The 23,672-nt window shown below is 37.4% G+C and overlaps 1 protein-coding gene across 3 annotated transcripts in view; it reads left to right on the top strand.

Moving 5' to 3' along the window:
- LOC122794445 (proteasome subunit alpha type-6-like) overlaps positions 1–23,672 on the top strand; it is a 428,663-nt gene that overhangs the window by 132,648 nt on the left and 272,343 nt on the right. For all 3 annotated transcript variants that reach the window (XM_044062831.1, XM_044062841.1, XM_044062851.1), the window contains exon 2: positions 5,317–5,411. In XM_044062831.1, coding sequence (XP_043918766.1) covers positions 5,317–5,411 — 95 coding nt within the window. The remainder of the gene's footprint in view (positions 1–5,316; positions 5,412–23,672) is intronic.

Raw genomic sequence — 23,672 nt, 5'->3', positions numbered from 1 at the left:
TCTCTTTTCTTTGCAATACGACACCTCCCGTTTCCTGCTCTGCAGGTAGCTGCTAGCAGCCTTGTTAGTTGTTGTCAATGGCCCACTGTGAGTTCCTAGGTGTTAATTACTCATTTGTACTCCAATTACCATGCTGCAGCATTTCCTTATTGCCTTCCCGTATCCTTCCTGTTTCAGCTGTAGTGCACGCCACGCACAGCTGTTTACCAAGTTTCAAGCACGTTTTCATCCACGTTCACATGCACTTTCGGTTACCTTGTGTGCTCTCAGCTAAGCAAAGCTATGGCTACTTCCACACCCCTATCCTGCGGCTTTGCTTAGCAACAGGCCACCTGGATTAGCAATGCTCCAATGTGCTTACAGCTACGATGGCGCACCCCTCTCTTGATGTCATGTTTACCTCCAGGTCACACCTCAGTGTTGTACTGCTACGCTGTGTGGTACATCCTTACGCTGGCGGGGAGTTTGTGATTCAGTATTACTTGACTCATTTGCATGGCATTGACTACTAATTCCTAGTTATCGTGCAGAAAACTGTCACAGACCCTTAGCAACCCTTGCACCATGGTTGTGGTGTAGCATGCGTGCCATTGACTATTATGGGGAATTCATGAATTGTGTTACATTGCAGTTTTATGACATCTAAATATATTTTAATTGTGATCCCGTTTGCGCACCGATGCACTGCAAATTTACTTTGCGTTAGTGTGGCCATGACATTAAATGTTATTTTTTATGTGTTGTTTATGTTTTTTATGCCATTGGCTATACATTTAGCCATTGGCATATATTAACATTATAATACATAAGTTTGGTTCACTTTCATAGCTCCGATTTTATGTTTGAAAAAATGTAAACTGTTTTTTTTTGGTTTACATTTCTTCATGCTTACGCTATGCCTACACCACTTCATGAATCGCTATATACCTTCATTTGCATGCTACACTGCTGCACATGGGGTAATTAACATACATGCGCTGGGAGCTGCACAGCTCTGGCATATGCTGGTAGTGCACGTGGAAACAGCTCGTACCTGAATCACTCGGCTGCCATATTTGGCGTTAGATCGCCGACGGTACTCCGACGCCTGGTGCAAGCTTCATGAATCCCAGGGATTATCTTTTGTTAATCTCATTATGTCTCAAGACTACAAATACAAATGTAACACTGTCAGAGATGATGAAATACATTTCATTTTATTTGTTTGGATATGATGCAGCTATAATACTAAGGACATTTTTTTCACTGTTGGAAACCTGTCTTAAAACTGGAAACTAAGGGTCCAGAAATTCAGTTTGTTCCTGACAATGAGTGCAATAATGAGCAAAAACATCCATAGTGCTCTGTGTTTTTTTCGAATCACATGCAGAAAAGCTCTTAAAGTATATAATATGTTGGTGGTTTTAGAGAACAAGAGACAGAGAGAGATGGAGAGAAAAAATATTGAGGTTACTGTGAAGCAAGAAAAATGATGCTTCATATCAACCATTTGTTTTCTTGAGGGCACAAGGTCCAAAGGAAAGTATCACTGTCTACATTTTGAAGTAAGCAGTTGAGCCAAAGCCTGTCATTTTGGAGAGTTACATGAATCACTAGTATAATATAAAATCATGCGTTACATTTGAAGTAATCAAAAAGTGATAGATTGCTACAAGAAGCAAATTTAACACCAGATAACTGATGATGTATTGAGAGTTGTAAACAAGCTAATGGAAGAGTGAGAAGTGCAAAAAAAAAATCAGTTTAAAAACTGAGATGAATGCATGCTGTTTTGACAGCTCTAGGCCAACTCTGAACTCAGGATTGCAGCCTAATTAAAAAAATAACCACAAGGCCTTTTTCAGTTATCTTAGGAAGATTAGGAGTAACATATAATTCTGTATTGAACTTATCTCAAATATTATTTCCATCTTTGACCCCAACGATATTGCTAATATTCTTGCTGATAAATTCTCTTCCAACTTCACTCCGCCTACCAGCCCTTTTCTCCCCCTCCATTCCCCCTCAGACTACTGCCTCCAGAGATCAAGTTGGGCCAAGTCCTTTTGGCACTTTCCAAAATTAAAAAATACTACTTCCATGGGTCGTGACAATATCCTTGGGTGCATGCTGAGAAGTGCAAAGTCCCACTTAGTAAAACCCTTCTTCCAATACTTCAACTCGAGTCTTTCCACTGGTTATGTCCCCAGGCAGTGGTGAATGGTAGTTGTGGTGCCCTTGTATAAAAGTAGTCCCTCTACTAACCCTGGGAATTATGAACATATTAGTCTCACTGGTATTATTTGCAAAGCTTTGAAATGCTTTCTAGCTGAATAAATAAACAGTGTTATAGGTGAACTAATTTCCCGGGATACACATCAGTTTGGCTTTGTAAAAGACAGATCGTGCCTGCTCAATCTGGTTTAGTTTTTTGAAAGGATTACTGAGGATATGAATAAGGTGCATGTAGTCCAGACTGTTTATCTAGAGCTTGCCAAGACCTTTGAAACTATACTCCAGGCTGGGATGATTGACAAACTCAGCCAGCTTAGCATTAACCCATACAGCTAGAACCTACAGTATACCATTAAGGTCAGGTGCATTTGCTCTAGAGAGAAAAATGGAACTAGTGATGTCCAGCAAGGTTCTATCCTGGGTCCTATCTCTTTCATATATACTTTTTGTGACATCAAAGCCAATATCAAGACACTTTGCCAAACCAAGTTTGAGGATGATTTCAGACTGAGAGCAGTTATCAAATTCTTTTCTAATACTCAAATCCTGCAGCAGAGGTGGACCAAACATATGCATGGTGTATTAATTGTAGACTTACCCTTAAGACCAAGAAATGCAGCACAGTTTCTTTTGATAAATCTTGCTTCACTATTGCTCCCCAAATAAATTATTACACTTAAATTTGACGCAGTCATCAGGGACTTTGGTTCCTTTGTTGATAACAGACTCTCCTTTGACTGTCATGTCTCTGTGGTGGCTAGAAAGTAATTTTACTTTGCACAGCTTATCTTTCATGGCATCTCCTCAAGGTCCAAAGAAGTTATAATCTCACTTTATTCATCCCTTATTAGGTCCATCACTGAATACGATGCACATTTTGACATGTACCTCAGCAAGCACCTAAAACAGCTTGCAGTACCTCAATGTTTGTTTACCAAAAAGATTTCGGGTCTCAGTACCTTTGGTCATTCTGATCTGTCAATCTACTCAGTTTTATATAGGCTCCTGAGAGATGATCTCAGATTAGCTTTCCAGGCTATGAATGACCCAGCACTCTTTGAACTCATTCACCTGAATAGAACAAGTAGTAAAGCAAACACCCATTCTAGAAACCTAAACCTATACTTTCACATCATCAAGAACAAATGGCTTGAGAGATACCTAACCGAAAATATACCCAGTTTCTGAAATAGGCTACTTTTACCTATCACGCAGAGTACTTCCCCATCAGCCTTTAAAACCAGTTCGGATGACTGGATAGGTAATCACAAATTTTCACCAGGAATATTTGGAGCAAGTCTGCATAATGAGGTGTGCTGCTAATTCCCCACCAGTATTGGATAATGTGGCTGAGCTTCTTGACTGTAAGCTTAGTATGAACCTAAAAACCTATAAAATTATTCATTTGTGGGTACAATAAGTGTTGATAGACAGTATGAAGTAAGAGGATCAGTTAGAAATCTTGGCAGAGCAACTCAAAATAGATAATCAAAGTGTGGTGTTTGAGTACACAGGGACAGTGCAAAAGTAAAATGGTCAAACATTTGAAGCACTGAGACTAAATAAACAATTAAAACCTCCCATGCTGAAGCTACTTACTTATATCAGGTCATAAGGTATCACCACTACAGTTAGAATTATAAAACACAAAAATTCCACCATCAGACAAACCACACTAGTAGCCAGGAACCAAAACTGAGTACAGAAAAAAAAGCACCAATGTGGAAACACAGCAGTCACTGTTCAAAATATCCAAAGGTAAAATAGGCAGCAAGCAGTAGGCAGCAGGTAAAATAAATCCACGTTTAATGCATATACAAACTGGTAGTCCCCTTATACCCCCTATCTTCAAAATCATCCTTCAGGGTCACAATAAATTTCTCAAAGTCCTGGTCTTTAACAGGTAGCCTAGAGGCCCTTAACAGTTGTCCCTTCACCACATTCTCAAACACATGGGTAATATGCATATTGCTACACTGGCAAAACTCGGTTTGTAACAATCCTTCCTATAAAGGCTTGTAATAAGTCTGTTACTACCACGCTACCATACCATCCAAAATAGGATATCTCAGTATAGGACTTAGAATTGCTTACTTTTGAATACAAGAATAAGAAATTCAAGACTCATTTCCGGATAAGTGGGTAGTTTGACTTGTCTGAAGCTTGGGATAATGAAAGAAATTCATGATATGTGTGTGTAAACAGTGACAATTTATTTTAAGACTGTTAAGATTTATTTTGCTGCTTGCCTGCACATGATATTTAAATAAAACTTATTATTTTACCAGTTGTACGTGCTGCAATGTAAGTTCCAGTAGCTGCAAGAGGTTGAAAGGGTGCTGCAAAGAACGGAAAGCATTTGTATGATTAAGAAACTGTCTGAACCTATTGACTGGGTAAATGACGTGGTTACTATAGTGAAATATGACAAGACTCACATATGAGTCAATAGAAACACCAAACCAGAGAGAAAGAACTTTACTTAATAATCTTGATAAAACAAATGTTTTCAAACTATGGTACTTCAGCAGTTTATCTAAAAAGTCGACCAGCATGAAAGACATTTAAAGACTTCATCACATGACAGCTTTTTCCATTCAGTACGCATACTTTAAAATAGTAATTGGGTTTTTTGTATAATTTAGTGATAATTTATGTTCAGGCATGTGTGATGCAGAATTTACCCATGACAAGTGGTTTGATTTTCTGTGTATGCGTGTGCGTGTGCGTGTGCGTGTGCGTGTGTGTGTGTGTGTGTGTGTGTGTGTGCATAAGTGTGCATGAGTGTTTGGCAGCTAAGTTCATTGCATCTTAATGTGTGCAGTTATCTCAGCTTAATGAGTGCACTGCCACTCTTTAACAGTAACATGGAAAGTCTGTGTTCATCAGTTCAATAGCATTTGACCTACAATATTTTGTTAAATAAAAATATATGAAACAAATTTTCCATGGTTATGTTTTTCCTCCAGTTCACTCACTAACATTAAAAGAAGCCTTTCTCTGTTTACAAAAGTTGATAATGTTTTTTAACCTACTAGAAGATTGTAATTATGAACACTTCTAAAAGCTGACAGCTTCTTCACATACTTGATCTGTTTCTAGAATATGCCTTTAAAGCAATAAACCAAGGTGGAATGACTTCAGTAGCTGTAAGAGGAAAGGACTCTGCAGTCGTGGTGACTCAGAAGAAAGTTCCAGTAAGTATCATCAATACTATGTTAATTATAAAATGTACTATATTTTATTTTGTTTTAGGGGTGCAGTCAGTAGTTACTCACACCATTTAAGAGCAGCTTAGTGTGGGCTGTCCAAAAGAGAGCTATGATGCAGATTCCTGAAATGTAGGCATCCCCTGACTACACAACACCACCAAAGTCAAGTGCTAAAAAGAGCAGCCATAACGTGGTAAATTCCTAATACTAGTAAGTCAAAGGGTGACTACAGTCAAGCAACAAACAAGTAACTACCTGCAAAAAACAACAGTCTGTAGGCCACTTACCACAAATATACACTACTCTTCATAAGAACAATTATCCATCTCCAACAATTATACATTACCAGTTTTAGGAATATGTATCTTAACATTTTGTTAAAACTGCATGAGCATTACTGATACTTTCCCCAACTCCATGGAGAATCTTGCTAGAAGCTCCATTATGCCTGACTGAGAGTGTTTCTTCAGCAATCTGGAATTACAGAGCTGACATAAGTATATTTTTTGCACTTGATCTGTTCAGTGTTTCTTATCAGTTCTGCACTGTTACTATTTATTTGCTTTTCAGTACTGCACTGTTTTTATTTATTTGCGTGATTGAATCATTTACTTTTCTGTGTCTGCATTTATACATTTGCTGACCTCTGGTTGAATTTTTGTTTCCTGATCTTTTTTGAAATTTTTTATTTCTGTTCTAAAGCATTTGGCACAGCACTTTAGCTTGAACTAACTGGTTCCATATAAGGGGTCCTTTACAGCTCTCTGGGGCAGCAGGGAGTTTGTGGTGAACTCATCCCAGAGTGGAAAAACTGGTCAAACAGCTTCTGTTATCTGATTGCCTCAAGGCGTGGCTTTGGAAGGGTCTTTTATTGTGCTGGTATAGAAATATTACCTTTGTGTGAATTTCTGCTTAACTTGCTAGAAGCTCCATTGTGCCTAACTGAGAGTGTTTCAAAACAAAAACCAACCAAATAGCAAAACGAATGTGAACAAACCAAGCAGGAAGACTGGAAAAGCTGCAACAATTTATTCCGGTACCTCGGCTGAATGCCTTCAAAGGAATAAATACATTACTACTTGCTGCACCTTATATATTGCTGTGTAACACCAATTAATGTAATTAAACAATCACAATACGTGTTTTAGAACATTTAGGTGACATTCGAAATGCCTGGACAGACAGCCCAATCTCTGAACATTTTAACTCATTTCATAATGGAGTGTTGGATTCTTTATTTTTTTGTGCCTTAGCTAAACCTAAATTTTATAACACTGGGAATTATTTACAGAATCTTTTGAATTTGGAAAGCAGGTTCATCTTAAAATTTAGTACTTTAAAACCAAGGGGTATGAATTTATAAGTTAATCTTACTATCTGATTAATATAACATTGTTTATATTTAGTAAGACATATGTCTATTTAAGGAGTTTTTTGTATATATTTATAGTGTTTCATGATATGATACATGGTTTTACACTGTCTCTCTTTAATTCTATGGGTCTATTAACTCTTGTGATTGTTTAATTACATTAATTGGTGTTACACAGCAATACATAAGGTGTAGATCTAGAACTTTTGTCTTTATATAAAATAATTTGTTGTCAACTTCATGGACCCTCTTCATGGCTATATCAACATCATATTTCTTATAACCTCAATCATAAAATCTGCGGGCCATATCACCTGTTTGAACATTATAGCTTTCCACAGTAGAACATATTCTTTCTAGTCTCAAAAATTGAGACTTAGGAATGTTCTTAATAACATGTGGGGGTGGCAGCTGGAGGCATATAGCAAATTATTGAGCTGGGGATATTTCCTGTAAACATTACTACTTAATATACCATCTTCTAGTACTTTAACCTCTACATCTAAGAAAGTCACCCTCTCCCAATGATAATTCAATGTAAAATGAATTCCCCATTTATTTTCGTTGAGATATTCAACAAACTCAGTTAAATGCATCATCATCCCCTTTGGGGAGAGTGATGCCCCCACAAATTATCACATTAATAACAACGTCCTAAGCATGCAATCAATCGTTAGGAATTTGAGCACCCAAGTTGATAGCAACCTGACTTTTGACCACCATGTTGCTTCTGTTGTACGGAAAGCTTTCTACATGACCTACATCTTAAGTAAGGGAATCTCATCCAGGGGCAAGTAGGTCATAACATCCCTGTATTCTTTCCTTATAAGACCCGTTATTGAGTACAATGCCCTGTTCAGCATGTACCTCGCAAAGCACCTGCAGCAGCCAGAGAGACTACAGAGGTTTCTCACCAGGAGAATCCAGGGCCTCAAAAATCTACCATACACAAAGAGGCTAAAAGCCCTATCCCTCTACTCAGTTTCAAACAGACTTCTCAGAGGTGTCCTCTGTCTGGCATACAAGGCGATCTCCAACCCCGCCTTGATGGGACTGCTGCAAATCCGCAAGTCAAGCTTCACTCGCGTAACCCACACGCATAGCTTCAACTTGGTCTGTGACATCAATAGGACTTGTTGGCGGGACAGATTTGTATCCTAGAGACTCCACCATCTGTTGAATAGACACCCTCTCCACAACAAGCTGAGTACCTATTTATTCCTTTTTAAGCACAACCTGGATAACTGGATGGAAAACATAAAACACATCCCTGGATTTCCACCCCATGTCCCTGCTGGACAGGGGCATTGGGTGCTGACTTGTCTAAACATGGGCTAAACTCTTGGCTAGACTTATATGGGCCTCAGGGCCAGTAGCCTAGTAAGTTCCTATGATCCTGTGATCCTATGATCCTATGAAGAGTGCCTGATTGTGACCCAAATGATGCAAGTTTAATTAGCAGTTTAGAAGCTGTAAGATTTTGAGGGAGGGGTGTATGAAAGGTGTGGATACTTGTTAGAGTGGCTGTCTGTGGAGGTAGTAATTTGGTTGCTCCCTAGCTGTTGGCCATGCCACTCTAGAGGTAAGTATAAACCAGTTCCCATAGCTAGGCCACCTCCATTAGATGAAGAAGGGTGTGGCTATCCAATCTAGGCACATTGGCTCTTATAGTGAGTTTGCGGAAGTGTGTGAACTCCTGCTTAGGGAGCACCAGTAGCCTCCTATGGTGATGTAGGTATTTATATCACTACCTGGGGGTGAGATTAAGTATTTAAAGTGAAAATCCTCTCATGGCTGCCTCATTAATGACCATGCCTCAGACCTCTGTCACCCATCAGGGGAATACATGGGAAGCCCTGGTCACAGCTTGATGGTCAGTAGACACTGAGACAGAAAAATGTACAAAGGCAATCTTCAGACACTGGACCCAGCTCAGTTTGTCTTTGCCAAGGGAAGGTCATGCCTACTAAACCTGGTAGACTTCTTTGAGACAGTTACCAAGGCAATAGTGCATACTGCCTCTCTGGACCTGGCTAAGGTGTCTGATACAATAACCCACTCAGGTATAGTTGACAAATTTGCCAAACCAGGCATAAACCTCTACATAACTCACTGGATTGTAAACTGACTTACAGACAAGACCCAGAAAGTCAGGACTATTGATACCGCCTCCACTAAGAGATCAGTTATCAGCATAGTACTGCAGGGCTCCATACTGGGACTGCTCCTATTTGGCATCTACTTTTCAGATGTAAAGACTAGCATCAAGGATGTTTGGCTGCCCAAGTTTACAGATGACTGCAAATTGGGAGCAATCATAGATTTACCCATGACACAAACATCTTACAAGAGGGTCTAACACAGACAAAAAACTCAATGCCAAGAAATGCATTATAGCACCTTTTGGGAAAACTGCCACCAAGTCTTATTACTCCATTGATAAGACAACTCTAAGAGTTAACCATGTAATCAGAAATCTGAGAATATATGTAGACAGTACTCTGGCCTTTAGTAATACAATCATTCTATGTCACCCAACTTAAAAGTAAGAGCATGGCATATAGGTCCAAGGAAGTCATAGCGGCACATTATTCGGCCATTATCAGACCCATCAATGAGTGTAATGCCCCCTTTGGCATGTACCTGATCACTCATATGCAGCATTTGGAATGCCCACAAAGGTTGCTTACCAGGAGAATCCAGGGTATAAACACATTGTCCAATATGAATCACCTTAAAGCCCTATCTATCTTTAAACTCTATCTCATACATGTTACTGACAGGTGATATATGCCTGGCATACAAAGAATCCTCAGATCCAGCTCTGATCGACGTTTTCACATCCACAAAATGAACAGCATCAGAACCACTAGATCCAAGGATTTAAATTTTGCTTGTGACATAAATAAGATATTTTGGTGCGACAGATATATGTTCAGAGGCTCCCATGCTCTGGAACAGGCTTCCCATCCATATAAAGCAGAATCCATCCCTAACCTGATTTAAGCGTAACCTTGACCAATAGATGGGAAATCAGAAATTCCACCTGAGTCTGCCCCCCCCATGTCTCTGATAGACAGACAGAAGCAGACAGTAATGTTCAAGTGTCAAAGCTAACATAGCCCCCCCCCCCCCCCACACACACACACACACACACACACACTCACACACAAAGACATATAATCTCTAGAAACTTCCTAAACATACCCCTCCTAATAAATACCCATGATGCACAGGGACACAATTGGGTTGGATTGCAATGATATACTTATAAAGGCCCTGGCGGTCATTAGCCTATTACATAATACCTATAAACCTATATAAATAAATAATGTTAAGGAATAAAGAAGAAAATATGTGTACATATAGATACAGTGTTCCTGATTTCAGCATTGCTAACTACAATATTTTTTAAGAAATTAATTATTTCAAAACTTACTGTGTCATGTATCAGGTCAGTAATATGAGTCCAAGTTTTTAGGCTGCTTAACCAAAGTATAACTACCAAGTCATGTTCTACACTGAAGCAAAATGGTGCAATAAATCATACATACACAACAATATAGAAACTATGAAGCAGATTATGCTACCTTTGGTACCACATGATTTTTTGGGCATTTTGAAAAGTTTGGGTATAAACAAGTATGTTTCAGGATGGCTCATGGATTGGTTAACTAATAGGAAGTGTAGACTAAGATTTAGTATAGAATCTGATTCGAGAGTTTCATCTAGAGGTATTCCTTGTGGATCAGTTAGGGGATCATTACTTTTTAGACGTTTGATGAAAGACTGTCCTGTCCTTGACAACATTTGGTTTTGTAAGTTTGCTGATGATATGAAGATTGATTGTGCAGTCACTAATGTTACAGATTATTGTTTAATGCAAATGTGTTTAGACTCCTTAACTTATTGGATATTTTCTATAGGTATGAAATTTAATATTAACAAATGTATCGTAGTGTATTTTGGAGCAAGGAATTTATTCTAGCCATATGCATTAGATAATCAGATATATAAACCATCAGGAATGGGCAGAGATTTGGACATCTTGATTGACTCTTTATTAAACTATGAGACTAATATTAGACAATGTATTAGAAAGAGCTATGTGCTTATTAAAATGCACTGTACTGTTTTTCAAGAAGGGAGAAATGCATTTTATTGCTGATATATACTACTAGTGTCCATCCAGTAACTGAATATGGTGGATCTTTTTGTTCCTACAATATTCAATAACTGAAGTCTTTGTAGCTCATACAGAAAATGCTGACTAACAGATTAAAGATTATGAGTTAATGGTTTATGTGTGTAGACTTAAGAACATATCCCTCTATTCTATAGTTTGTAGGCTTTTGAGGGGGTTGTTTAATTGTGGCTTACAAATGTTTAAATGATGATTTCTTGGCAGCCATGTTAGGAGCAGAATTTATTAAACATGGAGTCCAGACAAGAAATAATAGTAATTTAGTTAAGCTTGCTCCAGTTAGTTCAAGTATTAAGTTTTACTTTTTTCTCCAGCCAACCGCTGGTAGACTATGTAATTCTCTACCTTTATCTATTAGAAGCTCAGATGAATTAAAGAGCTGGATGGCTGGTTTGCCAATCTGAAATATTCTGTGGGTACTGAGATTAAGCAAACTTTTAAATGGCCTAGCTAGGCTAGGCCCTGAGTTTGAATTGAAATTAATTGAATCGTTCATTGAATCACTGAGAATTAAACCACACTCTAATTAACATCTGCATTATTATAAAAAGATATGGCACTTTTTAGGTCAAGTCATAATATATTTGCTTCTTTCAAATATCATAAGGAGGAATTTTTAGGATTACACTGTGGTGGTGCTGCGGTAGAGTTGTCGCCTCACAGTATGACGTCCTGTTCGATTCTCAGCTAGAGCGTCTTCTGTGTGGAGACATGCGCGAATGGGCCTACCTTCGTTGAAGGTTGTGCATCAGGGCTGGCAACTCGGCATGTAAAAATCTACTGCCAATCATTAGCAGACCGGAGGTCCGCTGTGGCGACCCCTAACCGGGAAAAGCCGAAAGACGCAACAACTGTATACCTTTGAGCTGTGGGTTTTAAACTCTTTCTAAATGTGTACATTATGTGCATTTATAAAAAACCCAGTACCCAATTTTATGTTTACAAATTGCATTACCAAATGTGTTACACTTGCAAACAAGTATGCTGTCATGCAGGAAACCAGTGAGTAGTCCTACATTTCTCTGAAACTGCATTTGTCAAAGTGCTTTTCTATGACCCTAGTCCGTCAAATGCAGAATTTATTAGATAGGAGTAGTTTATAAGTTAATCTGCTGAGTATTCCCAATTTCTACAACCTTGACAATTTTGGAGTTAGAATATAAAAGTAGGGCACGCGCTCCCCTCACCCCCACTGATGCCCTACTTCTGATTTCAAATAATCCTGAACATATTTCTGAGGCAGCTGAACTTCAGATAGGCAGGAGTGCACTGAAATCAACTTGGGTAGGTTAGAACTTTGAATATCAGTAACTCTGAAAAATTATAATGAAAATCGGGCAGGAAGGCCTTGAAACTGAAAGTGGAGCACATATAATTTGAACAACAGTAGCTTCAGAATACACATCAGAGGCCTATACTCAATATTTTTAATGTAATTTTTTCTCCTCCTCCCATATGCCAACCATCTAACCACCACAACTGCTGTTCACTAGTTTCCCATCAATGTATTAAGAACAGTTCAATGCACAGTTATCATCCAAGCATCCACGATTTGTTTACTGACCTAACCCTTCCCTTGGCAGCTGATGTAAGACCCTACTGTACTTTCCTGTTTGGATACACACATTCTTCCCAAGTCCTGTGAAACCTACTGCATGGATGTAGCTTAACAGAATCAAAAATGCCCCAAGTTCACAATGCTGATGGTCACACACCTCTCAGTCCACTAGATGTTGGTGCTGTAGCAGACAGGATTACCTAACTAACGTCAAAATGGGTGAGGCACCATTGGTCATTTATTACCATCTTACTCTGCCTATCACCCCCCAGTAGTCCATCTTATGTGATGTGCTTTGTAGTCCATACTTCAACCTTCTGTTTTACTGAGCTTTGTTCTATGCAACTCAGCCAGGTCAGATGGTCGCTGTTTTAAATGATAGAGCATGACCACATGAAGGAAGGTGACTTCATTTATAAAGAAAATCCTTATGAAAAAGTGTAATAAAATGAGAAAATGTTATTATTCTTTTAAAGAAAAATGCATGACAAGTAAATTAGCTTAATTAAAGACGTGACAAATAAAAAAAAAATGTGTTTAAATAATTGTCTAAAAGAAGCTGCACTTTACTTGCGTAATGTGTGAAAGAAAATGTGTAAAAGTAATTGTAATTGCATTTGCCACTGCGAAAATGCATTACAGTTTAAAAATGAAAACAAGTACTGCTTCCTGACTGCAAATGTGTTTATTATTACAAAGTCTGTCATTGGATGCATACAGTAACCTGTGTCTGTTCAGACTGATACATGTTTAGGCATACAAACAAAGATGAAGCATGAGGTACATCCATGTGGTATGGCACATTTGTGTCACTATTGGTGCTGCATGCATACATCTGTTGATGAGAGGATTGATGCAGATATGTCGTGAGGAACTTTGTACAGTATTTTGCTGTTTTCATTGACTTCCTGTTAACACCCATTGAAATGTCAATGCTGAATACAGACACTGCTGAAGAGATGGTATCTGTTGCAGCTATACACAAAGCTTGTGCATGTGCCTATATATTTAGCTATTTCAATAAACGTCCTCATATTATCTATACATGCATGTGTGCCTCATGCTGGGGGTGTACATCATATGGATAGCTACTTACAATTCACTTTTAGTGCAGCACAGAAGGACTGGCCACATAACAGGACAACACACTAACATTAAGGGAGGGAGTCATGGCAGGAGAGCATGGTAAGGGACCCTTCCATAGTCATTCATGTAAAGTAGTGTCACGAGGAAAAAGGCAGCAGCTATGCTTATGCAAACTTTTACAGTGAAGAAGATAGAGACTCTAAAAAGAAGGCCTAATTTTTGATGTGTGTTTTTTCATTATGTTTTGCATGTGGGTATCAGATTTTAGTTACTGATTATCTGTAGTATCACCTGGCAGTTTGGTTTGGGATATTATTTCCAGATGAATGTTTTGAGATGTGGTAACTTTGAAATTGAGCGTTATTATCTGTCAGAGATTTAGGCATGAAGACCATTGATTTTGTTTTGTTGGGATTTAGGAGAAGTTGAGAATGGGACAGCCAAGACTCCATAGAGGTGAAAGAATCTTGTGTAAATGTTTGTCAGAAAGCACCAGAGGAAGCTGAGCAGATAAACATAGCATCATTAGCAAATTGGATCATGGTAACATGTAAAGAGGCCTTGCTGAGATTATTTACAAACAGATTAAATAACAGGGACCAAGGAAAGAGCCTTGAGGGATGCCAGTATTTATTGGCAGACAGTGGAGATGGGTGAGGGCTATTTTACTGCCTGTGTGCAATTAGTCAGGTAGCTAGAATACCGTCTGTGGGCAGAAGTGAGGAAATCGAAAAAGGAAAGTATGTGTAGAAGTTTTAAGTGGTAATTGCATCAAATACCATGGAAAGATCTTGGAAAATGGTTGAGATAATTGTATTGCTGTTTCATTTATGATAAATAATGTTGAAGATAACAGTGTGGCAGTTGTGCTATGATGGGGTGAAAACCATGTTGACTGAGTGAGAGAATATGATTACATAGTGAAAACATCTAGACCTGATTGTGGATACACTTGTCTAAGATTTTAGAAACAGGAAATAGGGTAGAAATAAGTGGGAATTTAGACATTTTTGTACAGATGCTACTTTTGTAAAAAAAAAAAAAAAAGAGAATGAAGGATTGTTTCCTTAAAGTAGAGCACTGGATTTTATTAAGGAACAATTGAAGCGTGTTCATCTTGGGTTGATATTCTTCTGGAAGAGTGTCATGGGCTAGTGTGGATGGTTTCAATTTGGATAGGAGTTTTTCAATACTTTTGGTTGGTACTGGATGGATTTGACAGATGAAATGGAGAGGATAGGTGAGAATGTTGGGGGGTTGCTGTTAGGGCTGGGATAGAGTTTATGAAATGGGAGTCAAACATGCAGGCTGTTTCTTGGGTGGTAAAAGAAGAGAGAGGATTAGACTGAGAGGATTTTCCTAGTTTTGAAAGCTTGTTAATGGAGGTCCAAATTTACTTGGGGCTAGATCTTTGGGGTCTATGCAAAGAGATATAATAATTTATTTTGTCAGCTAAGATGACATTTTTGGAGTATGCAAAATAGCTTATAAGACTGGAATGAGAGTTGATTCTTATTTGTATGCCATGTTTTCCTGGCTTTGTTTGTTTGTCTTATTATTTGTTTTGTTTGGGGTTTTAGCCAGGGGGTTGGAAAAGCTTTGGTTCTTTTCTTTCTTATCGGGGCAATGATAAAAAATATATAATTGAAGGTTTCTACTTCTTGATTGAGTGGGCAATACTTGAATGGAGATCAATTGATCTGTGATAGTAAGAATATGAAGTTGATGGGGTTGACGTTGTTTATGCTTCTTATGCAGATGTTTTGTGGGAGCTTAAGTTTTAGTGAATACTTTAAGATGACAAATGTGAGATGGTAATCAATGTGTGTGGGATGGATCCTGTTTCTGTTATATTGTCTGGATTGTTGGCTAGGATTGAGTCAATGGCAATACATTTATTTATGGATTTAGTAACAGGGAATTTTAATAATGATGTGAAACCAAATAAGTTAATTGACATTGAGGGAGAGTTGTGGTTTAACATATTCCACTCATTATTGAAATCACCTAGGATGAAGGTTTCCTGGTTGATGTTGTAAGATATCCAGGAGAGGATGTCTTCTATGCTTGATATGTTATTGTTTGGGGAATGTAAAGTGCAACAATGCAAATTGTTTTGTTTTAAGTTTTAAATGACTGATAAATATTTTACATAAATGGGGAGCAAAAGATATCTGAGTTCAGTACATTAATGCTATGTTCTGTCTCTTTTTGAAAGTGTGGCTAGCTCAAAGGATATTTTAGCCTAGTGGGAGAAATGTATTATCTTTAATATGAGGTTTAAGCCAGGTTTCTGTTACAACTATGACAACAGGGCTGTGGGTTACAGCCCAAGGGTGCAATTTAGTGATCTTGTTGTTGGCAATATGAATTTTAAAAGTGAAGAATACTGAAGAATTTGATAGTGGATTTGGTTGAGAGAGACAAGAGACTTGAGGTGTCACTGGATTGAAGAGGGGTAGGGGAGTTGGTGAAATATGTATGGGGGTCAAACTCGGATGTATGCTTCCAGAAATTTGAGTGACTGAAACTGAATGGAGATGGGAGGGATAGATGTGTTGAGATGTATAAACTGCATTTTTGGAGTTAGTTTTGCAAGGCTTTATTTTTAATTGCAACATCCTGTAATTTACAGAGAAACTATGGAATCTTGTGGTATACTTAGATAAAGAGACGTTTGAGCTGAAGACTTTCTAAGTTGTATAAAAAAGGGTAGATTGGTGAGAAGTGTTGTAAGAAAGGTGTAGGTGGTATAGAGTTATATCAATGGGAAGGCAGAGTGATATGATATGACGAAGCATGGGATAAGAATTAGACTAACGGTATGAGTGCAGTGTGAAAAAGCATTTTTGTTGTAAAATTAGAGTGATGGAGGTGATACTTTGGGATGATTTTAGTATAATTTAGCTGTACTTATTAGCTAGTTGATGATTTTAAGGTAATAGGAGTAGGAGGTTGTTGATACTGATTTATATTTGCTTGATTACAGAGTAGTGGTGAAGTTATGGAGTTGGATGTTACAATGTGCTGCTTTTAGAGGTTGAGCTAGTTAGGAAAGTAGGAGAGGAGAAAGGAAACTATGAAAGAAATTATATGGGTGCCACTGAGGGAACTGAGAGTGGGAAGGAAACAAAGCAGGCAGAGACTCATGTTTCATTGGAAGACTATCTGTTTGTGTATAAGCAGAGAAAATTACACAGTCAGTATGACTGCATGGTCTTAATATGGTATTATGAAAAAAAGAAAAAAAATTAAGTGAAATAAACTATGTAATTGTAGCTGCTCTGGTCAGGAGTGGCAGCTATGGAAGGATTAGGAAAGATAACTACATTGCCACAGAACAGAGTCTTTGAACTGTTCTGCAAGGTAAGGGAATTGTGCTGTTAACATGTTAAAATGATTACTCCTTCAATTAAATCTTTCATAAAAGAGGTTTTCCTAGCTTATAATGTTGTTGTTATATAAGCAAGATGAATTGTTTAATGGGTTGTCTGATGAAGATATCTTTTATATCTTGAAAGCACATACCATTTTTACCTTTTGCTAGTAAATATATTGATATTCAGCTGTGGTTACCGTGTACTTTTTTCATTATTTTTCTGGTTTTAAGTGCCGTTCCTTTACCAGAGGGGTCTTATTCTTTTGTTGGTAATTGCTTTCCTAACTTTCTGAGCCTAAAGTTTTTGGTAGTTGTACATATTATAGAAGCGACAGATACAGCACTACCCTAGACTGCTTCACATCTGCTTTTTACAGCCGCTGCATTTCCCTCAGCTATATATGCACTATTATTTAAAACTTTACCACAAGTCATTACTATGTTTTCCAACACTCATATCTAACTATCCAACTGAAAATTTATTCCATTTCTTGCCTTATGAGTCATGTGTTCATGCAGCAAGGCACAGCAATGGTTTCTTAATTGCTGAGGTAGTTTAGGGCTGTATAAGACTGTTCTGGTATTGTGGAGAAGAGACACCTAAACGAAAGAGGATGACCATAGAGTCTTGCTTTAGAACTGTTACGTATAAGAAAAATGTTGCAGACTTTTGACAGAAAAGGGCAAAGAAAATCAAATAATGCATGGAGCAGAATAAACTATACCAATTCCAATATACACAGTGAAGTTATATACAATACTAAACTGCTTTGCATATGAAAATCACAGTAATAGCAGTGACTACACATGCTGAGAACCATGCTATGTAAACCAATTCACAATGTGGCATTCATCAGTGAGAAACATAAAACTAGCAGGACTGCACAAAAGGCTAGCCAAATCTGAAAATATCTTACGGTAAACTTTGTAATCCAGATCACAAACTGAAAAAAATGCAGGACAGACAGGCAAAGAAATTCAGAGCTGTTTATAAAACATAAGTATAAATTGATGGCTGATGAAAGCACGTGAAAATGACAAAGACAGACATAAAAATGGTGTACAGGAAAATGTCAAAAGTATAGCAATGCTAATCTGGGGCAAGATCTAACTAAGGTGAGAAGGGTAGTTATGAGGATAATAGATGTGAAAAAGAAGATTGGGTTTTGAATTTCAACAAATAAAACTTGAAATGGGATGTTTAGACGAATGCTGCGACTCACGCTTTTCAGTGGGAGACACTCTCTTTGCTTATGAACAGAAATAGTTACAGTCAGTAGCCACAGTATTAAAAAAAAAGGAAAAGAAAACAAATTAAATTAAATAAACAAAGTGATGTTAGCTGTTCTAGTCAGGAGTAGTGCCTATGCCATTTGCGCAGACCAGGTCTTTAAATTATGATGCAGGGTATGGAAACTAGGCTCTTAAGTGATTATAAAGATTATAAAGATTACATCTTGAATTAAAAATTTGTTCTTAATTGCTTTCTTAGCTTTCTAAGTCTTGGTAGTTGCATATATTAAAGAAGTGATAGGTACTTTTTACAGATGAAAACAATTTAAATACAGAGCTTTTATTTTTCCTAATAATCATTGCTTTCTTAACAATGATTTTTATTTCTGATGATTTTTCTTATTTACACATTCTGGTGTTTTATTGGGGTTCCTATTATATACTCGAAGATGCAATCCTTCAAATGCATCTTGATCGAACTTGAAAGCACGTAACAGCAAAATAGCGAAATGGCATATAAGTGATTTCTTTCCCTGGGAAAGAAATCGCTTGGCCGCCTCCACTACTTTGCCAATTTCCTCAATGTAGTGCGATCCCGGATTTGGTATATTTAAGCAGGGGGGTATGGGGGGCACAGCCCCCATGATCGGGGGGAAGCCCCACTTTATGTAATGTTTTGAAGTTTTTATTTATTTAGTTTTGTGGAACAGCCATTTTTTTTTTCCATGGGAAAAAAAATCGCTGTTCCTAATGTTCATGATTGTAAGCTTCCCCTTACATGGGGTCAATAAATCAGCGTTCGCTTTTTTAAGCATTTGCTGATTTAATATAGACCCTTTTATTGTATTGTTGCAATTGAGGTAGTGGTCTACTTTGTTAAAAATGGAAGAAGAAGGTGTGTTCTGTTTAAATTTATTTATTTGCCTTTAATTACTGGAAAAGTCCAGCTAGGCAAAGCCCCTTTTTAGAGAAACCTCAGGAAGAAAAGCTTCACATTACATACATTTGCATGAACCAGCAATAAAAATGTATTATACCAGTCAAGAAACACTGCTGTCATTGTTATGTAATATACACTGTACAGTAATCACAGCATGTTAAGCTCACACACATCTATAGAACATAGTATATCCATCATGTTAAACTTATAGACATCAAAAGAATACATTATTTTACAGTGTACACACCCACACACACACACATATATATATATATATATATATATATATATATATATATAAAATATATATGTATGTATGTATGTATATATATATATATATATATATATATATATATATATATATATATATATAAATAATATATATATATATATATATATATATATATATATATATATATATATATATATAGAGAGAGAGAGAGAGAGAGTGACACTGTAATTTTAGCAGACAGCAAATGAGGCATATGCATATCTTATCCAAGCCGAGAAAATTAATTTAAGAACTGCAACGAGGAAATTATTTAAGTAAAACTGTAAGAATGTTATGATATTTGCTTGATATGACTGCATGAGGAAATATTTAGTAATATAGCTTGTACAAGGGCAGGGCTGTTCTATTGTAAGCGTCATTTCACTGATTTTGTAAATTATAGACACAATAAGATATAGAATAATACGAAAGCTTAGTAATGTGGTTGTTACAAGTGCAGGACCATTTTGTTGAGAGGTACATCTTCAATGAGACTGTATATTGTTGATGAGATGACAAACATTTAAGTGGGCCTGAGTTTCACAGTTTAGCAACATATAAAGAGTACAGATAGTCATTGTTATGTTTTGTTAGATTTTTGACTGAATATAGCTCTCAGTGGCGTGCATACCAGTTTAATTCATCTTATAATAAAAATCTATATAAAGCTATTTAAAGCTGTTGTGCATTACTTGTGGAATACAGCTGGCTTTTATATCCATGCACTATTACTTCTAGGAACATTCTCCAGGAGTATTTTATTCATGTTTATTGCTTGCTTTTTCCTTTCACTCAGCCTGCTGGAAGGTATATACAACATTGTTATATAAATATTGATTTTTTTTGTGAGTTAATTTTAAGTGTAGCTACTATGATGAGATTGCTTTACCGAGTAGCTGTCTTTACTCTTTATGATATTGTAAGTTGCTACAGGATTTCAATGTTATTAATGTTTAGTATTTGTGTGGGGTGCACTGACAGGTTAAAAGCTTTTTAATACATAATGGCTACATCACCTGCTCTTTTACTAGTATGATCATTACAGATTATGTCATAGTCAGGAGGCAGTGTTTTCTTTCATCTTTGATGTGTGATTTAAGCAAGGTTTCTGTTACTGTAATCATTTCCGGAGAAAAGAGAGATATAGCCAGCTATGAAGGTCTGTTATTTTATTTCACGTACTGTTGGCATTTATAGGAAACATTTTATTCCAGCAGAGCTTCTTTAGAAAGGATGATTCAAAAAAGTACTATATATATATATATATATATATATATATATATATATATATATATATATATATATATATACTATTACTATAATGTATATTATTATATAAATGATACTCTCCAAATACTCTCCTTAAACAGAATACACTCAACCTCTCACTGAAATGACAAAACAATTTTTATACATAACTGCTGCTTGTAAAATCCATTAAGTTGTATGTGGGGTTTCTCTTTAGTAACTTCCACCTCTGTAAAATCTTAGAATGTATAAATGTAATTACTGTTTGTGTATAAATGTAAATAGAAATGTAATTACTGTTTGCGTATAAATGTAAATAGAAATGTAATTACTGTTTGCGTATAAATGTAACTAGAAATGTAATTACTGTTTGCGTATAAATGTAACTAATCTGTGTTTAACTGGAACTTAATAGAATGCAATGTAAGGAAATGAAGCTTTTCACCCCTTCATTTGAGAAATGCAGCAAGAAAACCTGCTTCCAAGATCACGTGGACAGCCACAATTACTACCACTGGGGAAAATACTGCAATAACAGCAGTAATAACACAGTATAGAAATGTTTACTCAGTGCAATGTACAGTACAAAAAAATATTTGAAGAATGAAATAATGGGGGTTGGGTTGAACGGAAAGGGCAGCTACAAAGAAATGTTCACTGAGCATGGACAACGCTGATGAACACGCACAGACAGGAACGAGAGGAATGAATAAAGAGGAAGAGGGCATGGTAAATATGGCAATGTCCCTAAGATAGGATATGTTAAGGTATGTACAATTCCAAGCCAATCAGTGGCATAACATTAAGCACACATGCAGATAGCACAGTATGTACTGCTGTTTACACCTAATGTGCAAGTATATGTATATCAGCACACACGATAGTGCATATGCGATGGCCACACAAGGTTACATGTCACTGGAGGTGATTGGTTGTGATATAAACATTACTGACATGCTCACTGTTTAGGACATTTAGCAAGGGTGGTATACAATAGGAGGTATGTGCATACTCTGAAGATCTGCAAAATGACTTGCTTGACTATGACTGACATGTCACCATAGCTCTCAACCAATCAGGGACACATAGCAACCGACTCCTGGACATATGTAGACTTAAACAGGCACAGTCATGGACACTTTTATATATTACAACCATTAATCTGTGGCATTGACAGAATATGAACTGTTTTTTAACTGATTGCTGCATTATTTTAAAATCTGCACTTAAAGTTGCATTTTAGTCGAATTTGATCGAAAGTTTGCTTGTTTGTTTAATTTAATTGTGGAGGCCGCCCACTAAAGTGTGCTAGCCTGTGTAACTAATTTATCACTGTTTCTGCATTTTCTGTGTGTTTCTACCAAAAAAACAAAAAAACAAAAAAAAATAATCCTTGTTTTCCCACGTTCCTCGACTAGTTTAGACCAGTTTACAGGCATTGCTGTATTCTGGGCTGTGGTGTAGTTCCTGTGTTGTCCATTACCTTACTTGGATAGAAGGAAGTTTCTTTGCTCACCAGTGGGAGTGGGGAGCCTTGAGCAGCCTACCTGTCCTTGGGGGAAGTGACCTCAGCACAAGAAGCTGTAGTAATTGGTTGTTTTGGACCATTTCTACCTCTTTTGTAGTTCACTGTTTAAAATCCGCCTAGGGGCGTTTTTTTCTGGCTATACTGCTCAGACAAGCTCCACGTGGGTTTACAGAGTGGTCCTAGCAGCAGGGATCTCAGAAAAGCGACTACCTTCAGGATTTAAGTATCTTTGCTTTTTTTCACTTGGAATAGCTTCTGTAGCTTACCTTGAACTAGCCTGAACTGTTTTTTAACTGATTGCTGCATTATTTTAAAATCTCCACTTAAAGTTACATTTTAGATGAATTTGATCGAATGTTTGCTTGTTTGTTTGTTTAATTTAACTGTGGAGGCTGCCCACTAAAGTGTGCTAGCCTGTGTAACTAATTTATCACTGTTTCTGCATTTTCTGTGTGTTTCTACCAAAAAAACAAAAAAAATAATCCTTGTTTTCCCGCCTTCCTCAACTAGTTTAGACCAGTTTACAGGCATTGCTGCATTCTGGGCTGTGGTGTAGTTCCTGTGTTGTCCATTACCTTACTTGGATAGAAGGAAGTTTCTTTGCTCACCAGTGGGAGTGGGGAGCCTTGAGCAGCCTACCTGTCCTTGGGGCAAGTGACCTCAGCACAAGAAGCTGTAGTAATTGGTTGTTTTGGATCATTTCTAGCTCTTTTGTAGTTCACTGTTTGAAATCCACGTTTGCACGGCTTTGCGCAGTTGTGCGCATAGCCGGTTAAACAAGGTTAAACTTTTTCTGGCTCTGCCAAGTCTGCTCTTCAAATTTTCCCTTAAGGAAGCTCTACTCTTAGTATAACCAGACTACTCACTGTATTATAAGCCTAGCACTTGTTCTCAATACTTCTCTACTAAGTAAGCACTCTCGTACTAAGTAAAGCACTACATCTACTTACCACCCCTGTGAATACCCACTTCCCTTAAAGGTATACCACTCCCTTATACTGTTCTAGTATGTCGAGTGGTAGATTAATGGCGTCGTCTCCAGTTCAGCTGGTCAATCTGGGTATCTTGAGACAATGCTACAATTGTCTCATGTACACAGACAACTCTCTCCTCCTCCCAACAAACACAAATACATGTGAGAGATGCAACTATATAGCCAAACTGGAGGCTGAACTCTCTCAACTCAGGGCTGGCATGACCAGACAGGAGGAGATGGCAACCACACACATAACAATCCCAGTCCCACATAGACCTACCACAGCTGCAAACCAAACACATAAAAACGCAAAGACATACTCGGAGGCTCTAATAAAAAACTTACCAAAACAACAGAGGCTCCCAAAGCAGACATCCAAAAATCCACCACCTCAAAACAAAACACATGCAACACATACTTCAATAAATCGCAGCCCTTAAGGCCAAACACA

Source organism: Protopterus annectens, chromosome 1.part0 (genome assembly GCF_019279795.1).
Source record: "Protopterus annectens isolate FY-2018-M chromosome 1.part0, PAN1.0, whole genome shotgun sequence".
NCBI lineage: Eukaryota > Metazoa > Chordata > Ceratodontiformes > Protopteridae > Protopterus > Protopterus annectens.
Note: the sequence above shows the minus strand (reverse complement) of the source record. Positions and strands in the feature narration are given on the sequence as shown.